Source organism: Protobothrops mucrosquamatus, unplaced genomic scaffold (assembly GCF_001527695.2).
Source record: "Protobothrops mucrosquamatus isolate PMUCROS unplaced genomic scaffold, P.Mucros_1.0 scaffold_3, whole genome shotgun sequence".
NCBI classification, from domain to species: domain Eukaryota; kingdom Metazoa; phylum Chordata; class Lepidosauria; order Squamata; family Viperidae; genus Protobothrops; species Protobothrops mucrosquamatus.
In genome coordinates this window covers 210,258-224,905 of record NW_015386079.1, presented here as the reverse complement: position 1 = coordinate 224,905, position 14,648 = coordinate 210,258, and the positions used below count along the sequence as shown (strand labels likewise).

The window sequence follows — 14,648 nt, the reverse complement described above, 5'->3', positions numbered from 1 at the left end:
CCTCTTGAGGGGAGCCGGACGGCCCCAAATTCAAAGTGGTCCTTTTTTTTTTTTTTTTCCTTCTTTCCCCCTCCTCATGCTTCTCGTAAACGTCTGGAGAGGATTCGCGTTAGGGTTGGGCGTTTCGTTTGGAAACGGTCTTGTGGCTCATAATGTTACGCTACCATTACTGCGACTTCTGCAGACGGCGCCCACCCCGTGTCATCACCCTAGGAAATGATACTCGGAGTCCTCTTCCTTTGGAATTGAGGGCGGCGGAGGCGCGGAAGTGAACTCGTTCTGACGTGCCCCTCTCGCTGGGAAACGCCGCCCCAACTTTTATAACGAAGACCCCGCTCTTTCGCTGCCTGCGAGCCGGCTTCTTCAGGGCTCTGTCAATAGCGTCTCTTGTTTTAAAATGATATTTCGGATGCTTTAATGCAATGCATAAGATTTGCCTTTGTAAGCTTTATAAGTAATCGCTTATGCGTGTTACGTGCATGTGTTTTGCAACAGAAACCTCTCTCTGGGCGGTTTGCAACACGTGATGGCTGCTGCTGATAAATATATCTGGTCAGCCGAAAAGAAAAAGAAAAATTGCAGCGATGGCTGGGAGCAGGAAAACGGAAGCGTATCTGGGCCTGAGATAACTGGCTTTAAGGGATATATATATATATATATTGTGTGTGTGTATATATATATATATACGTATATATATATATATATATATATATATATATATATATATATATATAATTTTTAAACTGTTGGTTGGGAGCCGCCCAGAATTCAAATTCAAGATGTAAATGTTTTAAATGTTTCCACACGTCTTCGAGAGTCTTAACTCGGAGCCAAACTACAGTACAAAACTGCAGCGCTCGCCTTCCTCTTTGCTTCGGCGTGGCGAGCCTCTAATCTACACTGAGGCAGCCGTGTCGGCGTGGCGAGCCTCTAATCTACACTGAGGCAGCCGTGTTTGGGCTGCCTCAGCGTAACTGATTGCAGAGAATCCGCAACTCGAGACTCCAGGCCTTCTGCCGGACATCCCCCCCCCCCAGTAACAGCAGCATTTTGGCAACAGGAGCCTGGCCTGAGCGGCGCTTTAACCTTGCCGGCAACCCATGCGGTCCGCTTCTAGGATGTTAATACTGGCGTCGACCACATTGATATCGACTGGACTCTCAGAGGATACGCAGGACTCGAAGACGAGGCGTGGATGCTAACTTTGCGGATCCTAGATTGTGAACGGGGGGGGAGGGGGCGGGGAGGAAGGAGAGACGAATGGGTGGACGGATATCGAATTCCAACTTTGTGTCTACGTGAGAGCCACTTTTGGACTTCTTGCTAGAAACCGAAGAAAACGTTACATTAAGGTTGGACGATTAGAAATGTTTATGATTAAATCAGTATTAGGTTTTATAAAATTTCTGATCAAAAGGTTAATCTCTTTTATATTTATAACTATCGAAGAAAATTGGAAACTATTTTTCAATATTCTTTATTCCTTTACACCTTCCCTTGATCTTTTTCCTACATGATTTTTGTTTTCTGTATCTTACTTTTTGGAAAGAAAAAAAAACATTGGTACAGAGAGCAAAAGGAGATTAGCAACACATCTTTCAACTTCTCTTTTTTTGTTCCTGCAGGCTTCAGAAATAGCTGCCAGAGAGGGAAAGCATTTTCAATAACAAGTCAATGGTACTAGTGAATATCTTTCTGCCTGTTAGTAACAAGTAAACATAAATTCCAGAATAGGAAAAAGGAGGGGGAAGAAACAAACAAATTACAGAATAGGAAAGGGGGGGGGGAAATAAAATATAAAACAACTGACATAACCAAAACCTTTATTACTTTGTTTTATATAACAAGTGGAGGACGAGGAGAAAAAAAAATATGGGATACAGAATAAGGTTGTTAAAAACCTATGACAATAAATGCATATTACAAATATATATTTTAAAAAATAAAATTGCTCTCTCACCTAAGGGTTTGCATGCAGTGGAGCCAGGAAAAAATAATAATATTGAGCCAAGTTGATCAAAGGAGGAGGATCCATACTAAGTTCAAAAGTGATTATTCCTGGAAGAGATATAGTTATAATCATAGTAGCCTTACATCATTATTTACTTTCTCTAAAGTAGTCTTAATACTAAATTTGATGGGCATTTAAAAAAAAATACCTTGTCAGCTCCCATCTGACAAGTAGATTTGTCTGCAGATGCACAAATAATAGGCAAGCTGTTTCTTAATAAGTTGACAAAAGCTACATTGAGGAGATGTTTGCTAGTAGGCAAAGGAGAATTGGTGATTCCAAGGACCAGGCTACTTCCAGGTTTTAAAAACTCTAATCTTGATACTTTTTTAAAATAAAAAGTCAGAATACATGACAGCAACAAAAAACACTCATACAAAAAGAGTGAAGTTTATTTGAATAAAGAGAATTAACAAGCTAGCCTTTGCATGTTTCAAAAATTATTTGGAAGAAATGATAATACAAACAAGCATAACTGCTAGTCATTAAAGCTAGAGGAGGCTGAAAGAAAGCACTGCTGCTTTAAAAGCATGAATAAGTGATTCTTTTTCAGGTTGAAAAAAAGAAAGCATCTTTACTGAATAGCAGAAATCGTCCAAAGCACTTCTTCTGAACCAGCTTATTAGCAATTATAGAAAAATAGGATTTCTGCCACGACTGGCAGGGCAAGGATAAAATTGTCTGACCCCAAAATAGCTAAGCAGGATCAGTACTGGACAGACTACTAGAAAACCCAAAGATGTAAGGCTTAACTTTGAAGCCAAAAAAATATCCTGGAAGAAGGCAACAGCAAGATATAGATGGACTGTATGAGTATGGCGGTTTAAAGTTGGGCAGCGTACAAGTTTAATAAATAATGTGTGTGTATATTTACAGTATTACAATGCTATATTATACTATATTATGGCATAATCCTGCATAATATAATTGCATAATATAGAATACAATACAAACTGGAGAGCCAATTTGGTCTAGTACAGTGGCTCCCAACCTTTTCTATACCCCGCACCCCTAGAACGCTTCTGATATATTCTCGCACCTCTTACAAAAGTTTGAAATAATGGCAATGAATTATGCAAATACAGTATAATTTTGAAAACCCAAGTTTTCGCACCCCCTGGAATATCGTCTCACACCCCTAGGGGGTGTGAGCACTCCCGGTTGGGAACCACTGGTCTAGTAGTTAAGGCACCAGGCTAGAAAGCGGAAGACCATGATTTCAAGTCCAACCTTAACCATGAAAACCAGCTGAACCAGTCACTCACAGCCCAGTCCACAGGGTTGTTGTGAGGAAAATAGGAGGAAAGGTATGTTCACTGCCTTGAGTTATTTAATAAATAATAAAGGGATATAAAATAAAATATTGTCACGCAGCCAAATTTTCAAATGATTATATTTATTTTTGTTACTACAGTACTATTCCTGTATGCCCCTAATGTCACTTGGTATTGAGCTCTAATAACTTTTATATACTATAAATAGTATAGTTTTATTGCTAGCACAAATGACCCTTTAGGCCATCCTCTCTGATTGGCCAGGGAACTACTAACTTCTTTCTTATTGTCTTAATCCAGGGCTTTTCAACCAGGGGTACACGACCCCTAGCCAAGTGTAGTGGGGGAGGGAACGAACTAAAGCGGCGCCTCACAGGCCTGGAGATCAGCCAGACTACAGGGCTCAGTAGAAGCCCCAGGATCTGCGCGCACAGCTTTATGCTGATTGGAGCTTCCGAGTGAAGGGTGAGAGAGAGCATGAGGTTTTTGAGAACAAAGGGTGAGTGAGTGAGAGAGAGGCGCTTTTGCGAGCAAAGGGCGAGTGAGTTAGAGTGAGAGAGCGACCTTTGCGAGCAAAGAGTGAGTGAAAGAGTGAGCGAGGGGCTTTTGCAAGCAAAGAGTGAGTGAGAGCACAAGTGAGGGCTTTTGCGAGCGAAGGGTGAGAGAAAAAGGGAAAAGTGAGGGGAAGAAGGGAAAAAGAAAAGGCATTGACTTCTGACTTCCTCTGTTGCAGTAGAAGGAAGCGTTAACATTGAACCTCAACTTTTTACTTTCCCATAATATAAACTAGCCATTTCTATAACAACAAATGAATCTAACCAGTAAAGGCCCAAATCCCCCCCCTTTTTTTTTTTAGTCATCAAGTTTTTGACACTTTGCTAAGCATTGGTGGTACTCAAATATTGTCATGTCCTAAAAGTGGTACAATCTGTGAAAAGGTTGAAAAGCCCTGTCTTAATCTATGGAGAAAAAAAATGCAGCTTTTTTTCTACACAAGTACAAGCCAATTATCTACACAGGAAAAAAAGGTTTGATATCAGTGCTGCAATTCAAATTAAATCACACTGAAAGTATTGTGAACATATGGAACTCTATTGACAGAGATCATGATCAATAAGAAAAGGCAAACTGAGAACAAAGCAACACATGACCAGGCAGCACCAGGGAAGCAAAATCAGATCACCCTTGATTCTTATCTCTGCACAACTGGGCCTAGGAGTGAATGAGTATATATTTGATAATGTTCTAAAATAGAAACTCATTGGATTATAAGATTCTAAGGTTATTTTAAGTTACTCACAGACTGCCTGGGCAAGTGCCTGTAGTTTTCTTGGCAAAGTTTTTCAAAAGTGGTTTGCCGTTGCTTCCTTTCTAGGACCAAGGTCATTCATCTGGCTTTGTGCCCAAGGCAGGACCGGAACACACAGGTTCCTAGCCTGATCCCTTAACCACTATACCAGATTGCCTCTCTTTTTAAAATGTATATAAAATATAAAATGCTAAACTGGTAGATATATCTTTGTGCCAGACTTGTTGAGTCTGTGCCAGCCAGTGGACCCGGCAGCTGAGTCCGGGGAATCAGAGGAGGAGGAGGAAGAGGGGTTTGGAGAGCTATCAGAGTCGGAGGGAGGCTCTGATGAGTTACAAGACTCACAATCTGATGAAGAGCCTGGTCCCTCCAATCGTGGTCAGGATGAGACACAGCTGTGTGGGGAAGATGAGTCAGACTCTGAGGACTCACAGCTGGAAGTCATTAGAGACACTTCTAAACGAAGGCAGTTAACTAGAGCAGGTCAGAGGGAGTCAATAGGGCAACTCCAAGGGAGGAGGAGAAGGGGCTGCTTAATAAAAAGGGAAGGTGTGGGCGGTGCTGGTTGCTGAAGGCAACCGTTGCAAAGTACTTCATGGGATCATGTTCTGTTGGTATTGCTGGTGACTAATTCCTTGTTTTGCATTGTGTTTTGTGTGGACAATTTCCTCCATTTGGATTGTGTTTTGTTGCTTTTGTTTTTGGATCATTTGGCAGGTTTGTTACCAATATTAAAAGGGGTTTTGTTTTCTTCTGAGTCTCCAGCCTATTTCTCAAAAGGGGTTTTGCCCTTGTGCATTTAACAAGGACGGCTATAGGCTGGGACAGAACAGTACTGAGTAGAAATCCCCCTGAAGAGTAGGGCCAGTTAGGGGTTCAATACATTGTCAGCAGTTTGGAAGGAGTAGTCCAAGTGTTGGCCTAAGCAAATAGTTGCTTAATACAAAAGAAAATTTTAAGGTTATAAGTGGGCTGATATTATGAATCCACAAAGTACTGTATGATTACAGATCACAGACCACAAATTGGACACAATATCAGTCCCTCTTTCTACTTTTCCCAAAAACTCCGAGAGGGAAGTTGGGCTGAATAATTTGCACAAAATCACTGAGTAAGCATCCTGGTTGAGGGTGGACGTTAGCCGGAGTCCAGCATTTTAACTACTACATTATACTACTTCTGCCACCAATTCTTACTTGTTTGATGGACCATAGAATGCTATGGATACAGTGTACTTAAATCTCAGGAAAATATTTGATGGCTAGGATGGATAAATGTTGAGTTGTATTTATGTATCTAGCGGATTGGCAGTTGGCTGAAAAACTGCATCTAAAGGGCATTCATAAAAATATTTCTGCCTCATCTTGTAATATAAGTGGCGTTGCTCAGAAATCAACTCTCTCCCCAATACCATTCAACCTATTTTTAAATGATATAGGGGATGGAATGGAAGGAAGACTATCACATTTACAGACAGTACCAAGTTGGGGAAATTAAATAGAAAGTAAAATCACAATTCAAAATTACCTTGACAAGCTGGAATGTTAGCTCAAATCCAACAGTGCAATGTTCAGTTATAACAACTCAAGCTCCTGTATCTGGGCAGGAAAAATAAAATAGTACAGATAGTCCTCGAGTTACGACCACAATTGAGCCCAACATTTATGTTGCTAAGTGAAACATTTAAGTGAATTTGCCCCATTTTATGACTTTTCTTGCCATAGTTGTTAAGTGAATCATTGCATTTATTAAGTTAGAAACATGGTTGTTGAGTGAATCTGACTTCCCCATTGACTTTGCTTGTCAGAAGTTTGCAAAAGCTGATCGCATGACCCCAGGACACTGCAACCATCCTAAATATGAACCACTTGCCAAGCATCTGAATTTTGATCATGTGATCATGGGGATGCTGCAACGGTCATGTGACAAATGGTAATAAGTCAATTTTTTCAATGCCACTGTAACTTTGAATGGTCACTAAGTGAACTGTTGTAAGTCGAGGACTACCTATACTATCCCAGGTCCTTGGAAAAGATTCAATAGGTGGATAAAAATACCAAATCCAGTTTAAACACTTAACTGTGTGACACATCATAACAATAATAATTTAAGAACAAATGCATACAAAGTCAAATTGAGAAGATAGCAATGGATAGCAAGTGCCACCTCTGCAAAGAAACAACAGTGGATCACCTAGTTAGCTGCTGCAAGAAGATCACACAAACTAACTATAAATAATGACAAAATAGCAACAATGGCTCTTTGGAAGATCTGCAAGAAATACCACTTGGCTGCAAGCAAGAAGTGGTGGGACCATAAAATAGAGAAAGTAATAGAAAATGAAGAAGCCAAAATGCTCTGGGACTTCAGAATTAAAACAGACAGGCACCTGCCACATAACACCCCAGACCTAACCATTGTCAATAAGAAAAACAAAAAAGTCTGGATACTGGCAGTACCTGGAGATAACAGAAGAGAAAGAATTGGAGAAAGTAACAAAATACAAAGATCTGCAAATAGCAAAAGAAAGCAAAGGTGGTACCGATAGTAATAGGTGCTTTGGGTGCAATCCCAAAACAGCTAGCTCACCACTTGAATGCCACTGGCATTGACAAATTCACCATGAGTCAATTGCAAAAGGCAGCTTTACTTGGGACAGCTTACATTCTGTGATGATACCTCTAACACCATCAAACATCCACACCTGTCTATCCCAAGTCCTTGGGAAGGATTCGATAAGTGGATAAAAATGCCAAATCCAGTCTGAACATCTGGCTGTGCAACAAACTATAATAATTAGAGTTATGTTTTGTGATTATCATATTGGGAGGAAAATTGGATATGTCTAAGAAATACATGTTTTCCTGACCTCAAATATTAATGCAACTTGATCCACTCTAAGGTCTTCTCCATAGACCAATAAAAAAATGTCGGGTATCTTTTTTACATTATGTGAGAGCACATAATGTTTCAATGGCCACATTGTGACACCAAGGTTTGCTCAAGGCAGAAGGAAATGCCCCTCCTAGGAAACAGAAGGAAAATTCACTCTCTGGACAGCATATTTATGAACTTGCTCTGCTACAAATATATTTCACAATATGTAGTGCTAAAGCAAAAGAATCCCAATGCTCCAGGAAATGATAATATAACTCCCAATCAAATCATTGTTGATTTTAGAAAGAGTCAGCATAGTCATAGTCCACTCTGTATCAAGGCTGCAGCCGTGGAGGTGATCAATAGTATTAAGTACCTGGAGGTGCAGATAACTAACAATCTGACTTGGTCTCTTCGTACGTTATCTTTAGTGAAGCATGCAAACCAGCACTTGCATTTCTTGCGTCGGATGAGGAGAGCACATCTTTCTCCTGTTCTGGCCACTTTTTACAGAGGTAAGATTGAGAACATTTTAACAAACTGCATCACTGTTTGGTTTGGTGGTAGCAGTGCCTCAGATAGAAGGTCCATGCAGAGAGTGATAAGGACAGCTGAGAAGATTATAGGACGCTTGTTTCCCGTTATTCAGGATACTCCTTATAAGAGCTATGTGCGAAAGAGTGTGAAGCATTGTTAGAGACTCCACACACCCACTTCACGGTCTGTTTCTGTTGCTCCTCTCTGAGAAGAGGTTTCAAAGTATTTATAGCAGAACTATTAGATTCTGTAATAACTTTGTTCCTTATGCCATCCTTCTTGTAAATTCGCAGGATTCTTTTTTTGTCATGCATATGTATACATTCGAACTAGACTGTGATGTTTCTCTGTGTCATATATGTGCGTGAATGGGGGTATATGCATAATGGTATTTTTTTGAGAGCTGAATGCAACGAAATTCCATTTTAATGTATGCTAATTAGTGTACATTTAAAGTGAAAATATCCTATCCTATCCTATCCTTTAACCATTATATTAAACTTATTACTGATGACTCCCTCCTCAATGAATATGACTCTCTTAAATATCCAGTTTGAAGACCATTACTGTATCTTGTGAGATGTAACTAGATCATGAAACAAAAATAAATAGCAAAACGCACAGTTGATCTATAGAGGAACACTGAAAAATACTGCATCCATACTATTCTTTATAAATTAAATTAAAAATTAAATATACCAATGCTGATTTGAGATATACTGAGATATATTAATTAAGAAATGCTCAAGTGAATGTTTCAAAATTATTATATTATCTGAAATAATTCAGTGTATGCCCACTGGTAAGATACATAGCCTGCTCCCATTTAAAATTAAACAAATACACATTGTAAAAAGGCCTTAAGGTAGCAAAACAATATAATTTTTTAAAAAAATTAAACACTCCAAACTGTTGACATCAATTTGCAGTATTTTGTTTTAGGGAATACAAATTCCAAATTAAGAATTAACAGATTTTTTTAAAAGAAAAAGCCAAGAAAAATCCTTGGCAAAGCTTTTTTCATCAAACTGACAAATAAAAATGAGTAATCCATCTGTTTTAAACCCAGGTACTTTAAGAATATTATCGCGTAAGAAGAGCTTTTTGAATAACCAATCAGACCCATTTTTCCATTCCCATTTCAAATTTCAACATTACCAAAAAGCTGAATTAATCATAGCAGATTGAGGGAAAATGTAACAGTCAAGCAATAGAATTACATTACTTAGTAGTATCAAATTAAAACATGGATAACAATATTTGTTACAGGTTTAGAAAGAAACATAATTGGGAAACACTGTACATTATAACTTGAAAGCTGTTAAAAGTGACAAATCCAGAGACTGTACAGTGCAAAACATGCTTTTCCAGTTCAATTTCAAAACAGAAGGGGTGCAAAAACATTTTTTAAGTCTGAACAATGTATTTCTTAGGATAATGACAGCTAGAACACAGGATTAGAGAGAGTTCTTTCCACCCAACAGTAAGATCTTTTTCTCAACATACATAAAACTTGGGTGCTAACTCAGCAAGCCTGTGTACTCTATCAACAAATAAATTCTGTCCAGTTGAATGGTCTTTCAATCACTGAATCAGGACCAGTAGTGTATAATTAGAAACCCACGAGCAAAAGGAGAGCCAAACCGTGCAATCTGCTTAAAGTCAACAAGCAAGCAGAAGCAGCAAAAATAGCTTGGCTTATATATTTCCTTGTAGCATTTAGGCAAACTAGCTCCAAAGGTAAGACAAGCTGTGCTCAAAAGATATGCAGAGTCATGGGTGAGAAACCAACAGATGTTCTTTCAAAAGATGGGAGAGGCCAACTACTCAACAGTGATTCCAGGCAAATGCTTCTACCAAGCAGACTAAGCAATGCATGCATCTCTCCATGCAAGATAAAAAATATGGCTCCTAATGCTTAGAAGTAGAGTGTGCATTTGTGGAAATCAGTCTGAGTAACCCTTGCTTATTAAATTTACAAAAATATATATAGCCAATACTGTAAGCTTACTTGTTATGTAGACTCTCACACATATAAACTACTTTTCAGATGTTCTAAACAAGGTCACTTGCAACAAAAAGTCAGCCTCCCCCACCCCCATACACAATTTTTTAAAAGTGGATATTTTCAAGACAACAGGACATCTGTTGTTTAGCCACTTCTAACTTTTTCAATGACTAAGCCTGAATTTATTTTGAAATACTAACTGATGAAAAAACTTACGTTTCATTTGAATACTCATTTTCTGCATAGAAAATGAAAGCAAACTTTTTAGGACATGATATACTAGGTCTGGTGGGTACAAATTTTGACAAATTATAATTGTCCTGTGCAACAGACCCACTCAAACCGAAATGGGGTTGTTGGGGTGGGTTGTGAAATAATGTCTCAGCAATGAGAGAAAGTTGTTCAAGGCTATGATATTCTGAAGAACCAGCAGCCTAGATGATACATGCTGTAAACTGCAGCATCCAGACCAGACAACCCGCTTCAGCTATTAAAGCAGTGTGTTCTCCTGGAAGTGCCATTTATCCCAAAGTTATTTATTATTTCGAAGGCGTTTTGACTTTCTAGGTGAACCTATTGATTCAGTAGCCTTCTTCCGTTTCCTAGGGGCCTCCTCAGTTGGTGTTGACCCGGAGGAATTTCCTACTGCACTTTCCATAACTTCTCGCAATTTGCGTTCAAGCTCTGCCAGTCGGGCATTCTGCTCACCTATGATTTGGGTTTGCTCAAGAAGTTTCTGATCTTGGTCTTGGAGTTGTTTCTGCTGCTCTTGCACTTTGGTGCGAAGCTCTGAAATTTCACGTCGTAATACAGTCACACCTGCACCATTAGTTTTAATTTGTTGTTGAAGTTTGGTGACCTCTTGCCTTGATGGGTTTTGCTTGGAGAAGAGCTGCATTGTAGTTAAAGCTGCAGAAGGACCTGGAACTAAAGAAAAAGAGAGATTGTTTTCTGTCTAATATCTGTTTTCAATCCCATAATTCAAAAACTGTACATCAAATTTACAAAGTGAATCCATCATCATCATCATCATCACATTCTGGTGAGAGAGAAGTTCCCTGAAGATGGGCTTCTCTGCTCCCGGTGACCGACCCAGATTGGATCCTGCAACATTACCCTGGGACATGTATATTTGGCTTTATTCATGAATACATAATCCTATAGGGTTTCATAAACATTTATGGTGGCCAAATAAGTGAGGTTATATCTCTTTTCTACAAAAATAAGTACAACCCTATATTGTTGACGAAATCCTGATTTTTGTAGTATTAATATAATCAATCCACATCCCTAGAGTTCTGTGCTTAAATGTTATCCCAATTGCAGAGAAACTATTTGGAGTAACAACTAAGGAGGTAATGAAGTGCAAAAGTGTACGGTATTAATGTTCCGCTATTGGAAATGTGTTTGGAATTGTGAAAACTTAAAGCTTTTTATTTAGCTCACATTCCATCCTCTTTGATTGGTTTTCTTCTACTGTAAACATACTAAACATTTAATCTCTCAATGTCCACAACTCCAAACTTTTCTGTTGTTACCCCACATCATGCAACCAGTGGAGGTCTAGAGTGTGTCTATCTTGAATCAAAAGTAATAGTGCTACATTAATTGGAGTCACATATTCACTGAGTTGCAAACACTTTCCTAATTTATCAAACTTTTGTGGCATTAAAGTTTTCTATTAGAATATATTAGCTATGCTGAATTCTGATTTTATAATATTTAATAACTGATTGCTGTGTATTTTGAAAAGATTACTCAGAGGTTCATTAAATTGTTTTTGATTTGTCATGGAAACAGGCAAAAGGAGACAAGTAAGAATACTTAATTCATTAGGGTTCCCACCCTCAATAAAAATAGATAGCAGACATATTAAAGAGTGGGATATATTAAATGATATATTGCCAGCTGAAAATACCATATTTCTGGGCCAAAATTGAACAATTTACCCACTGTACCCTTTGTCTGGAAAATTATCAGAGACTCCATTCGCAACAACTTTTTCAACTCTTTGTACCTCTCTTCATGGACTGAAACTAATCTGTGTTTCACCTAATTCCTGAAATTCTTTTCCCTGAACTTTTCAGAAAGACAGGAGTAAGAAATTTTACCTGGAGAAAATACAACTATAAAGAGCCCTTGTCCCAGAAAAGCTGAACTATGATCACAAGGAAACGTTTCAGGTGAATGAGTCAAATATAGTAGTTATTTAATCTAACTGCACTTTGTGGCCTAGCCAAGCTAATGCACCTCTTGCTTAAGCCAAACGGGAAATAAAAAGCAAGAGAGCAGAATCTGCCAAATATTATGAGGAAAGTTTCCCAAAACATAGATTCTAAAGTCTTGTCTTGGCCATTTAAGAGACAATGGGCACAGTGTATTTTTGCTATGGCTGATGTGGCATTGCTCCGTTTTAAAAATCACTTTTTATTGCTCAAATATGTCATTGTAGGGCACTACCTTTTTATTACCTTACATTTCAATAGCTCTAAAGAGAAGATGGAGTCTCTCTATATTTTTCAGGAGGATTTTTATCTCATTCCCTTATTTTCATCTCTTAATACTTTTCTTAAGGCATGTGCTTGAGCATTTTTATTGTGTTTGATTTTGAATAAAGTGAAATCAGCCATGGAATGCAGCCTTATCCTGGCCAAATATTAATTTAAATTTTAAAAATAATTTGTACCAAGCATATATAGATGGAAAACTACAATAAGTAAAAGAAAAAAAAGATTAAAAAGAGAGACTACGGGAAAGAAAAGAAAAAGGAGAAAAGCGAAGAAAGAAAAAAGAAATATATAAAGAAGTAACTTCCCCTTTCATCACAAGTGTAAACAATTTAAACAACTTATTACCTTCTCTTAAAAGACAACAAATTCTTCATTCTATACCTCATCTTTTATCTATAAGCAAATTTAAAATCTTATCGTTCAGTCCTGGTCAGCAGAAGTATGTTAACGGAGATCAGAAATAGCAACATCTAGTTTAACTTTGATCAAATAAATCAACTTTATATTCCTTCCTTTTATTTTTAACAAACATGGTCTTTAATCCTTTCAAATAATATCCTAGCACTTGATTTCCTTTTCTTTATTCTTTAACGCTTCTTCCCTAATCTTTCAAACCAACAGGTTTAATAGGTCTCATTTGTAAATCCAATATAGCAAAATTATCCAAGTCACTCTTTTTATTTCTTATTTGTATATCTCTTTAATTATTAACAGCTGTCTGGTGTATCATGTCCCTTTTAATTATTCAACTATTAGCCAATTTAATTGTTAAACTGTTAGCCAATTTCTTTTGTATATCTGGTACATCATCTTTTCCCAGATCATTCTTTTAGACTGTCATTTTTAAATCCATGTTCAGTTTTGTTCAATTAAATTTGTTCTTCTTCCATAACATCATTTATACACACTTTACCTACAATGGTAGAGATTCTTAAAATTAACTTCTGAGTCCATTTTTCACAAATATCCTTCAATACATCCAATGTTAAAATACTTTGCCCCATACAGTTAGCAAGTAAAAATTAAGCAATCTTCTCTTTTAATTGTAATATTTCATTTCTTCTGGCTGCCTCTGGTGTCCAGCCTTCAAAGTCCCATATTATCTCCCCCCTCCCTGCCCCATGCCTTGGAATACAAACTAACAGCCATTTCCCATGGCAAGGATTCTTTTTTATTAATTTTAAAGTCTTTTTTCAAATCCATCTGGACACTTAGTCTATTTATAAGTTTCCAAAATCAGTCATCTTTTGATATTTATTTCCAAAACAAGTCTTTTTCTGAGCGCTTAAACTTATACTTAATTTTTTTTTGTTAAGGGTTGGAAAAAAAGATTCTATATGAAAAGCAGTAAAGTAATAGTTCCAAAACTGATTAAGAAACATAGGCTGCAATACGACTATGAGCTTAGTTGGTATCTTGCAACTCCCAGCCTTTCAGCTTGCTAGTGGACCACAGAAACCTCATTTCCTGCAATCTACTTGTGAGGGATAGTTGCCCAGAGTATATGTCGGCAATCTTACAATCTCTCTTTTCTCCAGAGAGATTTCACTGGTCTTTGTCATAATATTATCTCCATTCCTTCAGGGATGTTTAGTTCACTATGTCCTCATTGTGTGTTCCACTAAGTATTAATTTCATTAGCGCTTCTATGATCCCTTCAATTTTATTTGGTCATAAGGATACCTAATTGTATAGCTATCTGGATTTTCTCTCAGTAGTGCTCAGAACCAGGTCATAACTATTTTATATATCATTTCCAAAAGTCTATATAAATTAAACTCTACTAATCATCCACTCTCCTATTCTCCCTCCCTGTCACTGCAAATATAATTTTACTTCTTTTCAACTGAAACACTTCTAGCAGCAGGAAATTATCTTTTATGGAATTTCCCAAAATCTCTTTTCTCAAACTACTTCCCAGAATGGATTCTTCACTCTACTCCAATTTACAAATATACTGAGTCTCCAATTTGACTAAAGCAGCATTTTTGAAACCTGGCAATTTTAGATGTATTTCAATTCCCAGAATTCTGGGAATCTAAACCCAATCTGTGTTACTAATTCTAACTGGAAGCCTAGTCAGGCTAAATTAATTAAAAGCCCTGAACAATTCTTAATCCAA

General features: G+C 37.6%; 1 protein-coding gene across 1 annotated transcript in view; it reads right to left on the bottom strand.

The window, feature by feature from the left end:
• Positions 1-8,698: 8,698 nt before the first annotated feature.
• The window catches only part of FBXO28 (F-box protein 28), a 28,368-nt gene continuing 22,418 nt past the window's right edge, over positions 8,699-14,648 (bottom strand). The window contains exon 5 of the mRNA XM_015820359.1: positions 8,699-10,943. Within this exon, the coding sequence (XP_015675845.1) occupies positions 10,549-10,943 (395 nt within the window). The 3' untranslated portion in view covers positions 8,699-10,548. The remainder of the gene's footprint in view (positions 10,944-14,648) is intronic.